The sequence below is a fragment of the Ranitomeya imitator genome, chromosome 4 (assembly GCF_032444005.1).
Source record: "Ranitomeya imitator isolate aRanImi1 chromosome 4, aRanImi1.pri, whole genome shotgun sequence".
Lineage (NCBI taxonomy): Eukaryota > Metazoa > Chordata > Amphibia > Anura > Dendrobatidae > Ranitomeya > Ranitomeya imitator.
Window position 1 is genome coordinate 206,960,631 of NC_091285.1, and position 14,640 is coordinate 206,975,270.

Consider the following 14,640-nt stretch of genomic DNA (forward strand, 5'->3'; position numbering starts at 1 on the left):
GTAACTTGGAAAAATTAGAAATTGCTAACTTCTAAATATTTTAAGACTTAAAAGCAATGGAAAAGAAAAATAAACCCTATATATCATGGGCTTAAATTATGCATTAGGAGAATGGGCCCAAGCAATTTGTTGGTTTTCCAAAATTTAACAAATTATTTTCAATTAAATACATATTCTAAAACTTAGCACTGCATATTTTATATGCAAAGAAAAGACGGGATTAGGCAATAACATGGATTTTAAGGGTTATTCCCATCTTTATAGGATATTGTCAGACAGATCTTGAAAAAACAAATACTTTGGCAGTTTATTGCTTATTAATATTTGCAGTCATTCTTGATATATACAGACTTGTTTACAGTTTGTTGCCTAGGAGACAGACCACAGTTGCGGTGTTTATTGTAAGCACTGCACTGAAGGTATTCCCAGTTTCATAACAGTGCTTACAAACACAAAATAAAAGATCTGCTAAGCACTGCACATGCTCTGTCTATAGTTGGTTGCCTCCAAGACTGACCACCACTGCTAAACAAAAAAGAACAGCTGAAAACTTTAGTAAGCAGTATATTTTACATTTGACTGTATTTACAAGCAGTATCCAAAATTACCTATTAATAAGTGAGAATACAATGTAAAAAGCTGACATGTAAAAATGTTGCCTAGGCTTTTTTCTGTCTCAATGAAACACATTCTGTATTCTTCCATAAGAATATGAGATTGGGCTTAAAGGGCTTGTGAACTACTAGGACAACTCCTTAGATACTAAATTCCTGAATGCAAGATAAAAAATACCCTGTACTCCCCTCCCATTCCACCCATGTCAGCACTGGGTCTCCCGACGATCGGGTGACTTTGTTATGCCACATAAGCCCTGCAGCCAATCAGTAGCAGAACATGGGTTGCAGATTTGTGGTAGGACTCAAGTTGCATAACTATCATGCAAGTCTCAGAAGACCAGACCCTGGTACGGGAGCTGACTGTAGGGAATTTTTATTGTACAAGCTGGAATATAGTATTTAAGAAGCGGTTGTCCTGGTGAACAACATCTAAATGGGGATCTGGACAAGGAAGGCTGTCAATAAATGGTTAAGAGTGCATGCAGAGATAGCGGTTAATCATTGATCAGGTCCACCCACTTGACTACTAGTCCCAAAATACCTTGAATAAAATACATAATCTCTTGCCACAAAGCGATATATATCAATCTTTTCAGCTTCTCCTGCTCATAACATACTAAATACAGGATTACTCTGCATTTTCAAGCTAAACCGATCTGTTTATAGAGTAACCATTGATTTAAATTCTATTTCATAAATCAGTAAGACATGAAAATAAACTTTGCCATCCATCTCAGATATCTGCTTCTTTCTCCGCCAGGACTGATTATCCATTCTTAAAATTCTCACTTTCTGAGTCAAATGTGTATTCAGTGACATGCCGATACAGGAGATGGCATTTATAACTGATAAAAGCTCGGCCTCCATCGCACAGAGTCTCACCAGTAGTAACCATCATCTAAGTAATGTACTCTTTCTTCACTGAACACAGATTTCACCTGTAAATTGATCAGTCCTGGCAAAGATAGACTCAGATTTCCCTGATATTTAACAAAGATTTGTATTCATTTACATGTGTACTATTAATAAAACTGAAAACAACTGTTACTTTAAAGTTTTAGGACTATGTGCGCCCACCTACAAATTCCGTTTGATTCTTCCTCTCTCCAGGCTATTACATCCTTTTTCTCGGATGCACAGCATTTAATCCTGATCCATGTAGCTTTATCCTGAGACTTGTTATATGTAATCATGCATTTACAGAAGGCTAATCATCCCATGCTAGTATAGGACCCTGTGGATAAAACTTGCTAATATAAGCAACACTTAAAACGCAGCCAGAAATAGAAAGCGCTTATCGACCTCGAATCCTCCTCCGTAATAAGCTTGGAAGCAAACTACGCCATGAACAGCTACAACTTCTGTAGGAAGTGGGGCGACAACATCTACATTCTTTCAAACACAATGGCGACAAAGAAATGAATTAATGCCCAAGCCCACATTCACCATCATGTTGAACACAAGACATGTGGGTCACGTGTACCTTTACGCCCTTTCATCCATGTACTGCTAAAAGGACTCCAAGAACCTGAGAGAAACTCCATAGACACATGCATTAAGTGATTCACGTTCTAACTTTTAAATATAGCAAATTTTTATTTTGTGGCGTTGGTAAAAAAAAAACAAAACAAACATGACCCAACTATAAAATAGATACCTCCAAAATTTTGTAGAAATGGAATAAGCTTCTTCAGAAAAAAAAACAATTCTTCTTTTCCAGTACGGTGTGGATTAGAAGATACCGGCTACACTAAAAATTTGGTGATGCCTCAGCTCCCTGAGACAACTGGGCATGTCTGGTTCTAGAGGAAGCAGTAAAGATCAGCCTGCCCCGGCACACAGAAGTACAACCCACCCGTATAGTATTTCACGTAAAACTAAATCAGTTAAAAAATAGATCTGTCGAAAGGCAATATTCTAAAGGTTTCCAGACATTGAGAAGAACATTCTCCTTTCCGGTGTGAGGAGAGATGATACACCTCAGGGCTTGCAGCATGATTTTATTAACCGGGTTAAGCTGCTGAAAACACCTGCAATCCCGCTCTTCTCCCCCAAAATATTCGGAGAGGAGGAAGCAGAGCAAAATTATGGGACCAGAGGTATAAAATAAAAAATAAAAAAAAAGGGGGAAAAAAAAGGCAAAATAAACATAAAAGAAAAAACACAAAGCAGAGTATTGCTACTGGTCAGTGGGAATTTCTCTGTCTGGCTCTGGCTTGCTTGTTTGTCCCGGTGATGGAGTGTGGGAAACAGAGGGAATTAAAGGGTGTGACGTTGCCACTAGACTTTCCACTGCAGCTGGGTGCCCCGGAGCAGTAACTCCCACAACTCCTGGTGGAAACCTGGAAAAGATAACCAAGAAGGTAATAGCTTATGTTTCATCACTTGTAAGCAACACCTAGATACAGGCCCTTCTAAACAGCAGGCTTGTCATTAATGATGGAACTCGTCAGTAATTTTCAGAACCAATTTCTAGACACGGCCCACGCAAACAATACTACCACTTTTAATTGTGGTAACATGGAATGCATCCTTAAGAAGTTAACAAAATACAGTCCCCAAAATTACCATGCTTAAAGAGGAAATTTCACAAAGTCAAACGTGACCAATTTTTGCCCTTACTATACTTCCAGTGCTCCCAAGTATTACATTTTTTTTCTTACTTTTTTAAATCTACCATATACTCTTTAGCGATGTGGGCCTTTTTAATTAGTGCTACTTTTTATGGCGTTTACCGAGCAGGCGTGGCCAACAGGGTAATTATGCTGGGCAGAATAAACCACAATCTTGTATAATACTTAGAACCACTCCACCTCGGTGACGCCATCAAAATTAGCACTTAATAAAAAGCCCTATTTCTTGGAATCTGGGCCTTCAGCATGGAGGCATCAATGAGGAGACAGAGTAAGTGCCACTCTGCCTGACTGCTTAGTTACAGCATGTAGGCACGGTCTATACAGCAACATTGGTAGCAGAGCAGCAATTACTACTGTAGAGCTTTGGTTGTTGTACATGTGATGCGTTGCCATGTAGCCCTAGCCTTACAGGGGTTGCTCAGGTTTGGGGTCACCCTGTGACTGCAGACATGTGAATCCTTACAGCCCGCAGCGTGTGTGCTGTCAGGATTCTCCGGTGTGATTTGTATACATGTGGTCATGTGCAGAATAGAGATGCACGGCCTCGCTCAATACAAATGAATTGAGTGAGGCTGTACACGTATAGTGGGAATGTAACTGGAAGTATGCACATCGCTCCAAGGACTGGACAATCTGACAGTGTACACTGAGGAGTCGGAGAGACTGCAGACTTGGGTCCCAGGCCTGGACAACCCCTTTAAAGTATTCAAAATGGGGACAAGAGCGAGCACCAAGTCTAGCTGTTACAGCACACGCCAACTACGGATTGCTTGGGTTTAGCTCATGCCGTACATGTATAGGCTTCATGTTAAAGCCTATATGTAGAATGTAGAGCAGGGCTTGAAAACATATAATCAATAATAGACAACGAGGCCAAATGGCAATGCTCGGAAATATGAAGGCATGGCCCAGAAGTGCTACAGACATGCAGCATGACAAACTTACCTATATCCCGCTGCCCCATTGAGCTCTGGATGAACAGACTCCATTCCCGACCACTGTGCAGCTGCCAGCAAATACTCCTTATTTACACAATTTCTCAACGCATCTGGAATTGGACCTGTAAGGGCACCAAAGTATTCAGTCCACTACATTTCTCTTGCAAATCTCTGGGTACAATAACAATGGCACAATACTGAAAATATTAGAAGAGGAGACCCTCCGCACACATACCGGTAATGGCTCTGCGGATTTCTTTAGCGGCCTCCTCTCTTGATTCGATTGAAGCATGTTCACTGTACCAAGCAGTGTGAGGGGTGCAGATCAAGTTAGGGGCATCTTTCAAAGCTCCCTGAGAAAAGCTGCAGACCGAAATAGGAACAGACATTGTTAAATTGCGGTTCAATGGGAAGATGCCACCCTCCCAAGACTTCAAGTATACCTGAATGGTTCAGACTCGTGGACGTCTAAAGCAGCACCTCGGATTCGGCCATCTTTCAAAGCCTGGGCTAGTGCTTTCTCATCAACAAGTCCGCCACGGGCAGTGTTCACCAAAAAGCAACCCTGCCGCATCTAGAATTGGGAGTAAAGCCATATCATTTACTACTGCATGACTGGTGGCATTGCAGTGTCCCATGTGTGCCATTAACCCCATAAAGAGGGCCGTTTTTATTTCATAAATCAGCAGTACACCTAAAAATAAGAAACTTTGTAATAAATGTTATCAGAGACACTTGCTTCCTTCTCTGCCAGAAATCATCAGTCATTATCAAAATCCTTAAATCTGACATTAAATCTGTATTCAGTGAAGACATACTGAAACGGGGGATGGCTGCTGCTGATGAGATTCTATGTAGATAGAAGGGAGAGGATACCGTTCTCTCCTGGTTCTCCTCCTATCTCTCTGACTGCTCCTTCACTGTATGTTTTGCTGGTTCCTCCTCCTCTCACCTTCCCCTTACTGTTGGGGTTCCTCAAGGATCAGTCCTAGGCCCCCTCCTCTTCTCTTTGTATACTGCCCCTATTGGACAAACAATCAGTAGATTTGGTTTCCAGTACCATCTCTATGCTGACGACACCCAATTATACACCTCTTCTCCTGTTATCACGCCGACCTTTTTAGAAAACACCAGTGATTGTCTTACCGCTGTGTCCAACCTCATGTCCTCCCTCTATCTGAAACTTAACCTGTCAAAAACTGAACTCCTCGTGTTTTCTCCCTCTACTAACCTACCTTTGCCTGACATTGCCATCTCCGTGTGCGGTTCCACCATTACTCCAAAGCAACATGCCCGCTGCCTTGGGGTCATCATTGATTCTGACCTTTCATTCACCCCCCACATCCGATCACTGGCTCGCTCTTCTTATCTGCATCTCAAAAAAACATTTCTAGAATTCGCCCTTTCTTACTTTCGACTCTGCAAAAACTCTCACTGTTTCACTTATTCATTCTCGTCTGGACTATTGTAACTCTCTACTAATCGGCCTCCCTCTTGCCAAACTCTCCCCGCTCCAATCTGTCCTGAATGCTGCAGCCAGGATCATATTCCTCACCAACCATTACACCGATGACTCTACCGTGTGCCAGTCATTACACTGGTTACCCATCCACTCCAGAATCCAGTACAAAACTACTACCCTCATGCACAAAGCACTCCATGGCTCAGTACCACCCTACATCTCCTCTCTGTTCTCAGTCTACCACCCTACCCGTGCCCTCCGCTCCGCTGATGACCTCAGGTTAGCATCCTCAATAATCAGAACTTCCCACTCCCATCTCCAAGACTTTACACGTGCTGCGCCGATTCTTTGGAATGCACTACCTAGGTTAATACGATTAATCCCCACAGTTTTAAGCTTGCCCTAAAAACTCATTTGTTCAGATTAGCCTACCACCTCAACGCATTATCCTAACTATCCCTGTGTGGCCCATTCAAAAAAAAAAGCTTTACATGAACACCCGAGCCTTACACTATGGCTGGTCCGAATAACTAAAGCAATTGTTACCATCCACCTCTCCTGTCTCCCCTTTTCCTCATAGTTTGTAAGCTTGAAAGCAGGGCCCTCATTCCTCTTGGTATCTATTTTGAACTGTGATTTTTGTTATGCTGTAATGTCTATTGTCTGTACAAGTCCCCTCTAAAGTGTAAAGTGCTGCGGAATATGTTGGCCCTATATAAATAAAATTATTATTATTATGTTGATAGAAGGGAGAGGCGGAGCTCTAACTCTACTCTAGCTCCTCCCTGCTGCTGCTGAGATTCTATGTAGATAGAAGGGAGAGGCGGAGCTCTAACTCTAGTCTAGCTCCTCCCTCCTCGCTGCTGCTGATGAGATTCTATGTAGATAGAAGGGAGAGGCAGAGCTCTAACTCTAGTCTAGCTCCTCCCTGCTGCTGATGAGATTCTATGTAGATAGAGGAGAGGCGGAACTCTAACTCTAGTCTAGCTCCTCCCTCCTCCATAGAATTTTATCAGCAGCAACTCCCTTCTCCTATCCCTGTAATGGGAAAGTCTGTCTTCACTGAACACAGATTTTACCTCGGAATTAAGAATGGATAATGACTGATTAATTACGGCAGAGAAAGAAGCTATTTTTTTTCTCATTAGATATATTACACAGTTGCTTATTTTCATTTGTTCTATTGATGAAATAAAAGTTAAAACAGTTACTCTTTAAGGATGCAGTCAATTTTTGTGTTTATTGTTTTCCTCTTGCTCCTCACAGAGCCATAACTTTTTTAACATCTACATAGCCATATCAGGATTTGTTTGTTTGAATGGAGAGTTGTAGTTTAGATTGACACATTTCAGTTTTTCATGTACAGAGAAATAGGAAAAAAATTCTAGTAGGTGAAATTGCAGAAAAAAAAGAATGCAATGCGGCCATTGTTCTGTGGCCTGTAAACTTATGTTTCGGGAGACAGAGCTGTGAAATGGCCTGTATTGCATGGCTGTGAGACGGAGCTTACTATAAAGGTTAATTTTATGTTTTGCTACATCAGGATTATACAGACACAGGGATGCGCATTATGTTCATATCTAGGCAGGCTTTCAGCAGACCATGGCAACCCATCACCCTGCGGTCACATTGCAGGCCCCAGTGGATGCCCAGGTAGGATTGCACAGTTTCAGTGCTACCGTCAGCGGTATACAAAGGGTTAGTAGAAGTGATCAGGCGCTAGGGCACATTGCTGCTGTTAGAGGTCAGCTGTGTAGCACAGCTGGCATCTGCATCAGATGGAGCTAGATCATTTCCTGATCCATACACCCACAACGTAATAGTATGCCATGGGGCGGAAAAGACTCAAAATAAAGAGCTTGCTGTATACCTATGATGTCCCTTTTCTGCATTCTCATACGGCTGCCATAGTTGTACCTAGAGCTCGGTACAAACATTTTGCGTCTGACAACTTTGGCTTTGTTGCTGTGTTCATGGTGTGCGTCAGCACAATATTAGATCTCTATGCGCTCCACCACAGAACCATTCTGCTCACTACATATACCACATGATTTCAATTAGTTTTATCAATAGGAGTGTTAAAGAGGTTGTCAACTATCCGAACTTGTCTTTGCCATACATTTTGAAGAATAATGCCCCATATACCTTTTCTGCCAATTTTCATGTTTTATGCCACTCTGCTTCAATTTATGTTCCCCTGCATCCGCTCTGGTGCTCACAGCCATCACTGCCTTTATTTACAGGCTCCTCTGCTCCCTTCTGATCACACCACTTGTAACGCTACGTAAAACCCTCCCATACTTCTAATAGAGGAGATCTTAACTGCTTGGCACCCTAAATGTGTAAACACCCTCCCTATGGCATATTCTGTAAGTCACCATTACACACCTGTTTTATGGTAAAATCATTGATGAGGTGATGGTTGTGCTCATTCAAACTGCAGTGTAAAGTTATGCAGTCACTGTGCATAAGCAGATCCTGAAGAGTCGCCATCCGCTGTAAGCCCAGGGAACGTTCAACTCCATCAGCAAGATAGGGGTCATAAAATATGACTGTGAAACCAAAGGCCTTGGCACGTAAAGCAACCGCTTGCCCAACCCTGCCTGCAAATCAAGACAAAACAGAACACTGCCTGATATAAGGCCATCTAAGAAGCTGTCAAACTGCAAGTCGCGTTGAATTAATTTTTTCTGCATAATCTCTTTGGGCCAGATTCATCATTTGCGTATTTTTTTGGGTCTTGTCACACTTGTTGATTTTTGAAACAAATCCCTCCAAGAGATGCATGTGGTTCATTGGGTGAAAAAAACCCTGTCATTTATATTTTTTAGTGCAAAAAGTAACATTTTCAGCTTAGAAAATTTGCACAAAAATTTTACACAAGACAAAATCACTCCTGGAGAAAGGAGAGACGGGAGAACATATGCAACTTTTTAAAAAGTCGCAATTGAGGAGTCAGTCGAAAACATCTGGAAACTCCAAACGCTGCCCACAATGATAAGCAAAAACAAAAAAACCCAACAAACACAAAAGAGGGCAAATGAAAACAGCCCAAAAAACAATTGAAAGACTGGAAAACTGCACACACAAAAAAGGAAGAAACACAATAATGAATTAGGTCCTGTGTTTGTATTAGACTGAGCATTACCAAGTCCAATAATGCCCAAAGTCTCCCCCCGGATTCTGGCGGCGCCTCCTGCCACCTCTCTGATCTGTTCCACACTGGCTGCACGATTCCCTTCTCTCATAGCCTGGTGCAGCCATGTAACACGCCGATAGAGATTCAAGATGTGGCAGAGCGTAGAATCCGCAGTCTCTTCCACAGACGACGAGGGAACATTACAGACGGCAATCCCTTAGAGAGAAAAACAACAGTTTGTCCGTAAAGACTGTCTCCAACAAACTCATCTTACGCTAATTTACCTAGAACGCTTACCTAAGTCAGCCGCAGACTTGATATCAATATTGTCATAACCACTTCCAATTCGTATAATAATACGGAGGGCCTTAAATTTTTCCAAATCCTCTCTAGAAAGTGAGATTGTGTGATACATAAGGGCTCCCACTGCTTCACTTAATACCTGTAAGTAACACAGAATCCACATTACACTAAAAAAAGATAAACAAGAACAGAAGGATTTCTGGTCCCCAAAATAAACACCCTGTGCATAATCCAAAACAGGTCATGTTGAAATATAATAACATCAGTGTTCTGACTTATCACCTGACCATAGCACATTCTGTCAGCCGTGGTCAAGTGAAGTGTTATCAGCAAAGATGGCATGTCGGTTATTCACACTATAATGGGTATTTCTAAAGGGGTTGTGTCAAGATGAATCAAGAGCACACCGCTCACGGCTGCCTGGTTCCTGGGGCGGAGCGCTCCTGATGACTGACAGTTCGGACCAACAGCATGGGTGCGCTGCTGCTCCGAACTGTGCTCTCTTCCAGGCTGCCAGGAGAGGTAGCTTGGAGGAGAAGTGCAGCAATCCATCCAGCATACAGTCTGTAAGTGGCACATATTATTTGCCTAGGTAACCGGTCGCTCGGTCTGCAAAATTGGGCAAGGACATGTACACTATAAAATTAGAAACCAGTCCATTCTTGGGAACGGAGAGGAATAATACATTTTTATTTCTATAGCACCAACACATTCCGCAGCACTTTACATTTTAGAGGAGACTTGTATGCATTACAGAATAACACAAATCAACAGATGCCAAGAGGAGTGAGGGCCCTGCTCGCAAGCTTACAATCTAGGAGGAAATAGGGGAACACGAAAGGTAAATGGGAAAAAGAGCTCGCATTGTACGGTCCGGCCATCAGAATAATAGGGTATTTACATACACAGTATCTGTATGGCAGAGCTGTGCAGTCAGTGTTCAATTTGGAGGAGTCGGTATAAAATAAACAGACTCCTAAAATACATAATAAATTGGGTTCCGTACTTCAGTGCAGGACGTGCTGTAAAGGTTTTCATAAGCCAAATGGGAAAGTTATGACATGTCCTATAAATGTCTGTTCTGTTCCTGATCTAATCATCTCGGCTTTTAGTGGAGATGAATCTGTGCTGCACTTTATGCACATGCTCAGTAGTGACCAGTGGTGTGAAGGTGGAGCTGTGAAGTCGGAGTCAGGGAAATTGAGGAATCTGAGTCAGGGGTTTAGCTTACCGACTCCACAGCCCTGGTGCATAGTACAGATACAGAGAGCTATTAATTGCATATTGAGTGTGTAACAGATGCTACAAGGGACCAGATTTGGGAGAAAGTTTTACATGGGCAATACTGGAATAGTTACGTAAATGAAGTGAGGTGATAGGCTAGTCTGAAGAAGTGTGTTTTTAGGACACGCTTAACCCCTTTCTGACCTCGGATGGGATAGTACGTCCGAGGTCAGAAGCCCCTCTTTGATGCGGGCTCCGGCGGTGAGCCAGCATCAAAGTCGGGACATGTCAGCTGTTTTGAACAGCTGACATGTGCCCGTAATAGGTGCGGGCAGAATCGCGATCTGCCCGCACCTATTAACTAGTTAAATGCCGCTGTCAAACGCAGACTGCGGCATTTAACTACCGCATCCGGCCGGGCGGCCGGAAATGACGGCATCGCCGACCCCCGTCACATGATCGGAGGTCGGCGATGCTTCTCCATTGTAACCATAACGGTCCTTGAGACCTCTATGGTTACAGATCCCCGGCAGCTGTGAGCGCCACCCTGTGGTCGGCGCTCACAGCACACCTGATTTTCTGCTACATAGCAGCGAACAGCAGATCATGCTGTGCCTGCTTCTAGGCTATTGAAGCATGGCAAAAATTAAAAAAAAAAAAAAAAAGTGAAAAAAAAAGTGAAAAAAAAAGTGAAAAAAATAAAAAAAAATATAAAAGTTTAAATCACCCCCCTTTCGCCCCAATCGAAATAAATCAATTAAAAAAAAAAATCAAACCTACACATATATGGTATCGCCACGTTCAGAATCGCCCGATCTATCAATAAAAAAAAAGCATTAACCTGATCGCTAAACAGTGTAGCGAGGAAAAAATTTGAAATGGCAGAATTACATTTTTTTGGTCGCCGCGACATTGCATTAAAATGCAATAACGGGCGATCAAAAGAACGTATCTGCACCAAAATGCTATCCTTAAAAACGCCAGCTCGGCACGCAAAAAATAAGCCCTCAACCGACCCCAGATGATGAAAAACGGAGACGCTACGGGTATCGGAAAATGGCGCAATTTTTTTTTTTTTTTTTAGCAAAGTTTGGAAATTTTTTTCACCACTTAGGTAAAAAATAACCTAGACATGTTTGGTGTCTATGAACTCGTAATGACCTGGAGAATCATAATGTCAGGTCATTTTTAGCATTTAGTGAACCTAGCAAAAAAGCCAAACAAAAAACAAGTGTGGGACTGCACTTTTTTTGCAATTTCACTGCACTTGGAATTTTTTTTCCATTTTCTAGTACATGACATGCTAAAACCAATGATGTCGTTCAAAAGTACAACTCGTCCCACAAAAAATAAGCCCTCACATGGCCAAATTGACGGAAAAATAAAAAAAAGTTATGGCTCTGGGAAGAGGGGACTGAAAAACGAACATGGAAAAACGAAAAATCCCAAGGTCATGAAGGGGTTAAAACTCTGACTATTGCGAATTAATCAAATTATCCTGGTAGTGTATTCTAAAGAAGTGGCGCAGCTTGTGAACAGTCTTGGGGACAGGCTTGGGAGGTTCGAATCATTGAGGATGTTAGTTGTGGTTCATTAGCAGAACAGAGGGCACGGGGAAATGTAGGGTAGTGAAAAACTGTGGAGATCTTTGTGGGTGAGAGTTATAAGTTTATATTGGACCCTGTAGCGGATGGGCAACCAACGCAATAGCTGGCACCGGGTAGAGGCATCAGTGTAGCAATTGGAGAGGAAAATCATTCTGGCTGCTGCATTCAGGACGGATTGAAGAGGCGACAGTTTAGTAAGAGAGTGACCGATTAACCCCTTAATCCCATATGACGTACTATCCCATCGAGGTGGGGTGGGCTTTAATTCCCACCGACGGGATAGTACGTCATAGCCGATCGGCCGCGCTCACGGGGGGAGCGCGGCCGATCGCGGCCGGGTGTCAGTTGCCTATCGCAGCTGACATCCGGCACTATGTGCCAGGAGCGGTCACGGACCGCCCCCGGCACATTAACCCCCGGCACACCGCGATCAAACATAATCGCGATGTGCCGGCGGTATAGGGAAGCATCGCGCAGGGAGGGGGCTCCCTGCGGGCTTCCCTGAGCCCCCCGCAGCAACGCGATGTGATCGCGTTGCTGCGAGGGTCTCATACCTCCTTCCTCCTTGCTGGTCCCGGATCCAAGATGCATTCTGAAGCCTGCACTGCTGCATGTCAGATCGGTGATCTGACAGAGTGCTGTGCACACTGTCAGATCATTGATCTGTGATGTCCCCCCCTGGGACAAAGTAAAAAAGTTAAAAAAAAAATTTCCAAATGTGTAAAAAAAAAATAAAAAAAAATATTCCTAAATAAAGAAAAAAAAAAATATTATTCCCATAAATACATTTCTTTATCTAAATAATAAAAAAAAAATGAAAGTACACATATTTAGTATCGCCGCGTCCGTAACGACCCGACCTATAAAACTGGCCCACTAGTTAACCCCTTCATTAAACACCGTAAGGAAAAAAAAAAAAGAGGCAAAAAACAACGCTTTATTATCATACCGCCGAACAAAAAGTGGAATAACACGCGATCAAAAAGACAGATATAAATAACCATGGTACCGCTGAAAGCGTCATCTTGTCCCGCAAAAAACGAGCCGCCATACAGCATCATCAGCGAAAAAATAAAAAAGTTATAGTCCTGAGGATAAAGCGATGCAAAAATAATTATTTTTTCTATAAAATAGTTTTTATCGTATAAAAGCGCCAAAACATAAAAAAATGATTTAAATGAGGTATCGCTGTAAACGTACTGACCTGAAGAATAAAACTGCTTTATCAATTTTACCAAACGCGGAACGGTATAAACGCCTCCCCCAAAAGAAAGTCATGAATAGCTGGTTTTTGGTCATTCTGCCTCACAAAAATCGTAATAAAAAAAGCGATCTAAAAATGTCACGTGCCCAAAAATGTTACCAATAAAAACGTCAACTCGTCCCGCAAAAAACAAGACCTCACATGACTCTGTGGACCAAAATATGGAAAAATTATAGCTCTCAAAATGTGGTAACACAAAAAATATTTTTTGCAATAAAAAGCGTCTTTCAGTGTGTGACGGCTGCCAATCATAAAAATCCGCTAAAAAACCCGCTATAAAAGTAAATCAAACCCCCCTTCATCACCTCATTAGTTAGGGAAAAATTAAAAAAATTTATTTATTTCCATTTTCCCATTAGGGTTAGGGCTAGGGTTAGAGTTAGGGCTAGGGTTAGGGCTAGGGTTAGGGTTGGGGCCACAGTTAGGGTTGGGGCCACAGTTAGGGTTGGGGCTAAAGTTAGGGTTAGGGTTGGGGCTAAAGTTACGGTTAGGGTTTAGATTACATTTACAGTTGGGATTAGGGTTGGGATTAGAGTTAGGGGTGTGTCAGGGTTAGGGGTGTGGTTAGGGCTACCTTTGGGATTAGGGTTAGGGGTGTTGTTGGATTAGGGTTTTAGGTAGAATTGGGGAGTTTCCACTGTTCAGGCACATCAGGGGCTCTCCAAACGCGACATGGCGTCCGATCTCAATTCCAGCCAATTCTGCGTTGAAAAAGTAAAACAGTGCTCCTTCCCTTCCGAGCTCTCCCGTGTGCCCAAACAGGGGTTTACCCCAACATATGGGGTATCAGCGTACTCAGGACAAATAGGACAACAACTTTTGGGTTCCAATTTCTCCTGTTACCCTTGGGAAAATACAAAACTGGGGGCTAAAAAATATTTTTTGTGGGAAAAAAAGATTTTTTATTTTCAAGGCTCTGCGTTATAAACTGTAGTGAAACACTTGGGGGTTCAAAGTTCTCACAACACATCTAGATGAGTTCCCTGGGGGGTCTAGTTTCCAATATGGGGTCACTTGTGGGGGGTTTCTACTGTTTAGGTACATTAGGGGCTCTGCAAACGCAATGTGACACCTGCAGACCATTCCATCTAAGTCTGCATTCCAAATGGCGCTCCTTCCCTTCCGAGCCCTCCCATGCAGCCAAACAGTGGTTCCCCCCCACATATGGGGTATCAGCGCACTCAGGACAAATTGGACAACAACTTTTGGGGTCGAATTTCTCCTCTTACCCTCGGGAAAATACAAAACTGGGGCCTAAAAAATAATTTTTGTGGGAAAAAATTTTTGTTTTATTTTTACGGCTCTGCATTATAAACGTCTGTGAAACACTTGGTGGGTCAAAGTGCTCACCACACCTCTAGATAAGTTCCTTAGGGGGTCTACTTTCCAAAATGGTGTCACTTATGGGGGGTTTCAATGTTTAGGCACATCAGGGGCTCTCCAAACGCAA

At 42.6% G+C, this 14,640-nt stretch overlaps 1 protein-coding gene across 2 annotated transcripts in view; it reads right to left on the minus strand.

The window, feature by feature from the left end:
* Window positions 1-295: 295 nt before the first annotated feature.
* Window positions 296-14,640, minus strand: part of LOC138675791 (C-terminal-binding protein 2) — a 35,378-nt gene continuing 21,033 nt past the window's right edge. Inside the window, exons 4-10 of one of the 2 annotated variants that reach the window (XM_069764318.1) lie at window positions 9,090-9,234; window positions 8,802-9,008; window positions 8,042-8,256; window positions 4,635-4,765; window positions 4,427-4,554; window positions 4,199-4,313; window positions 296-2,959 (exon numbers count right to left, since the gene is read on the minus strand). In XM_069764318.1, the coding sequence (XP_069620419.1) occupies window positions 2,797-2,959; window positions 4,199-4,313; window positions 4,427-4,554; window positions 4,635-4,765; window positions 8,042-8,256; window positions 8,802-9,008; window positions 9,090-9,234 (1,104 nt within the window). In that variant the 3' untranslated portion in view covers window positions 296-2,796. The remainder of the gene's footprint in view (window positions 2,960-4,198; window positions 4,314-4,426; window positions 4,555-4,634; window positions 4,766-8,041; window positions 8,257-8,801; window positions 9,009-9,089; window positions 9,235-14,640) is intronic. The other variant, XM_069764319.1, reaches the window with a different exon arrangement.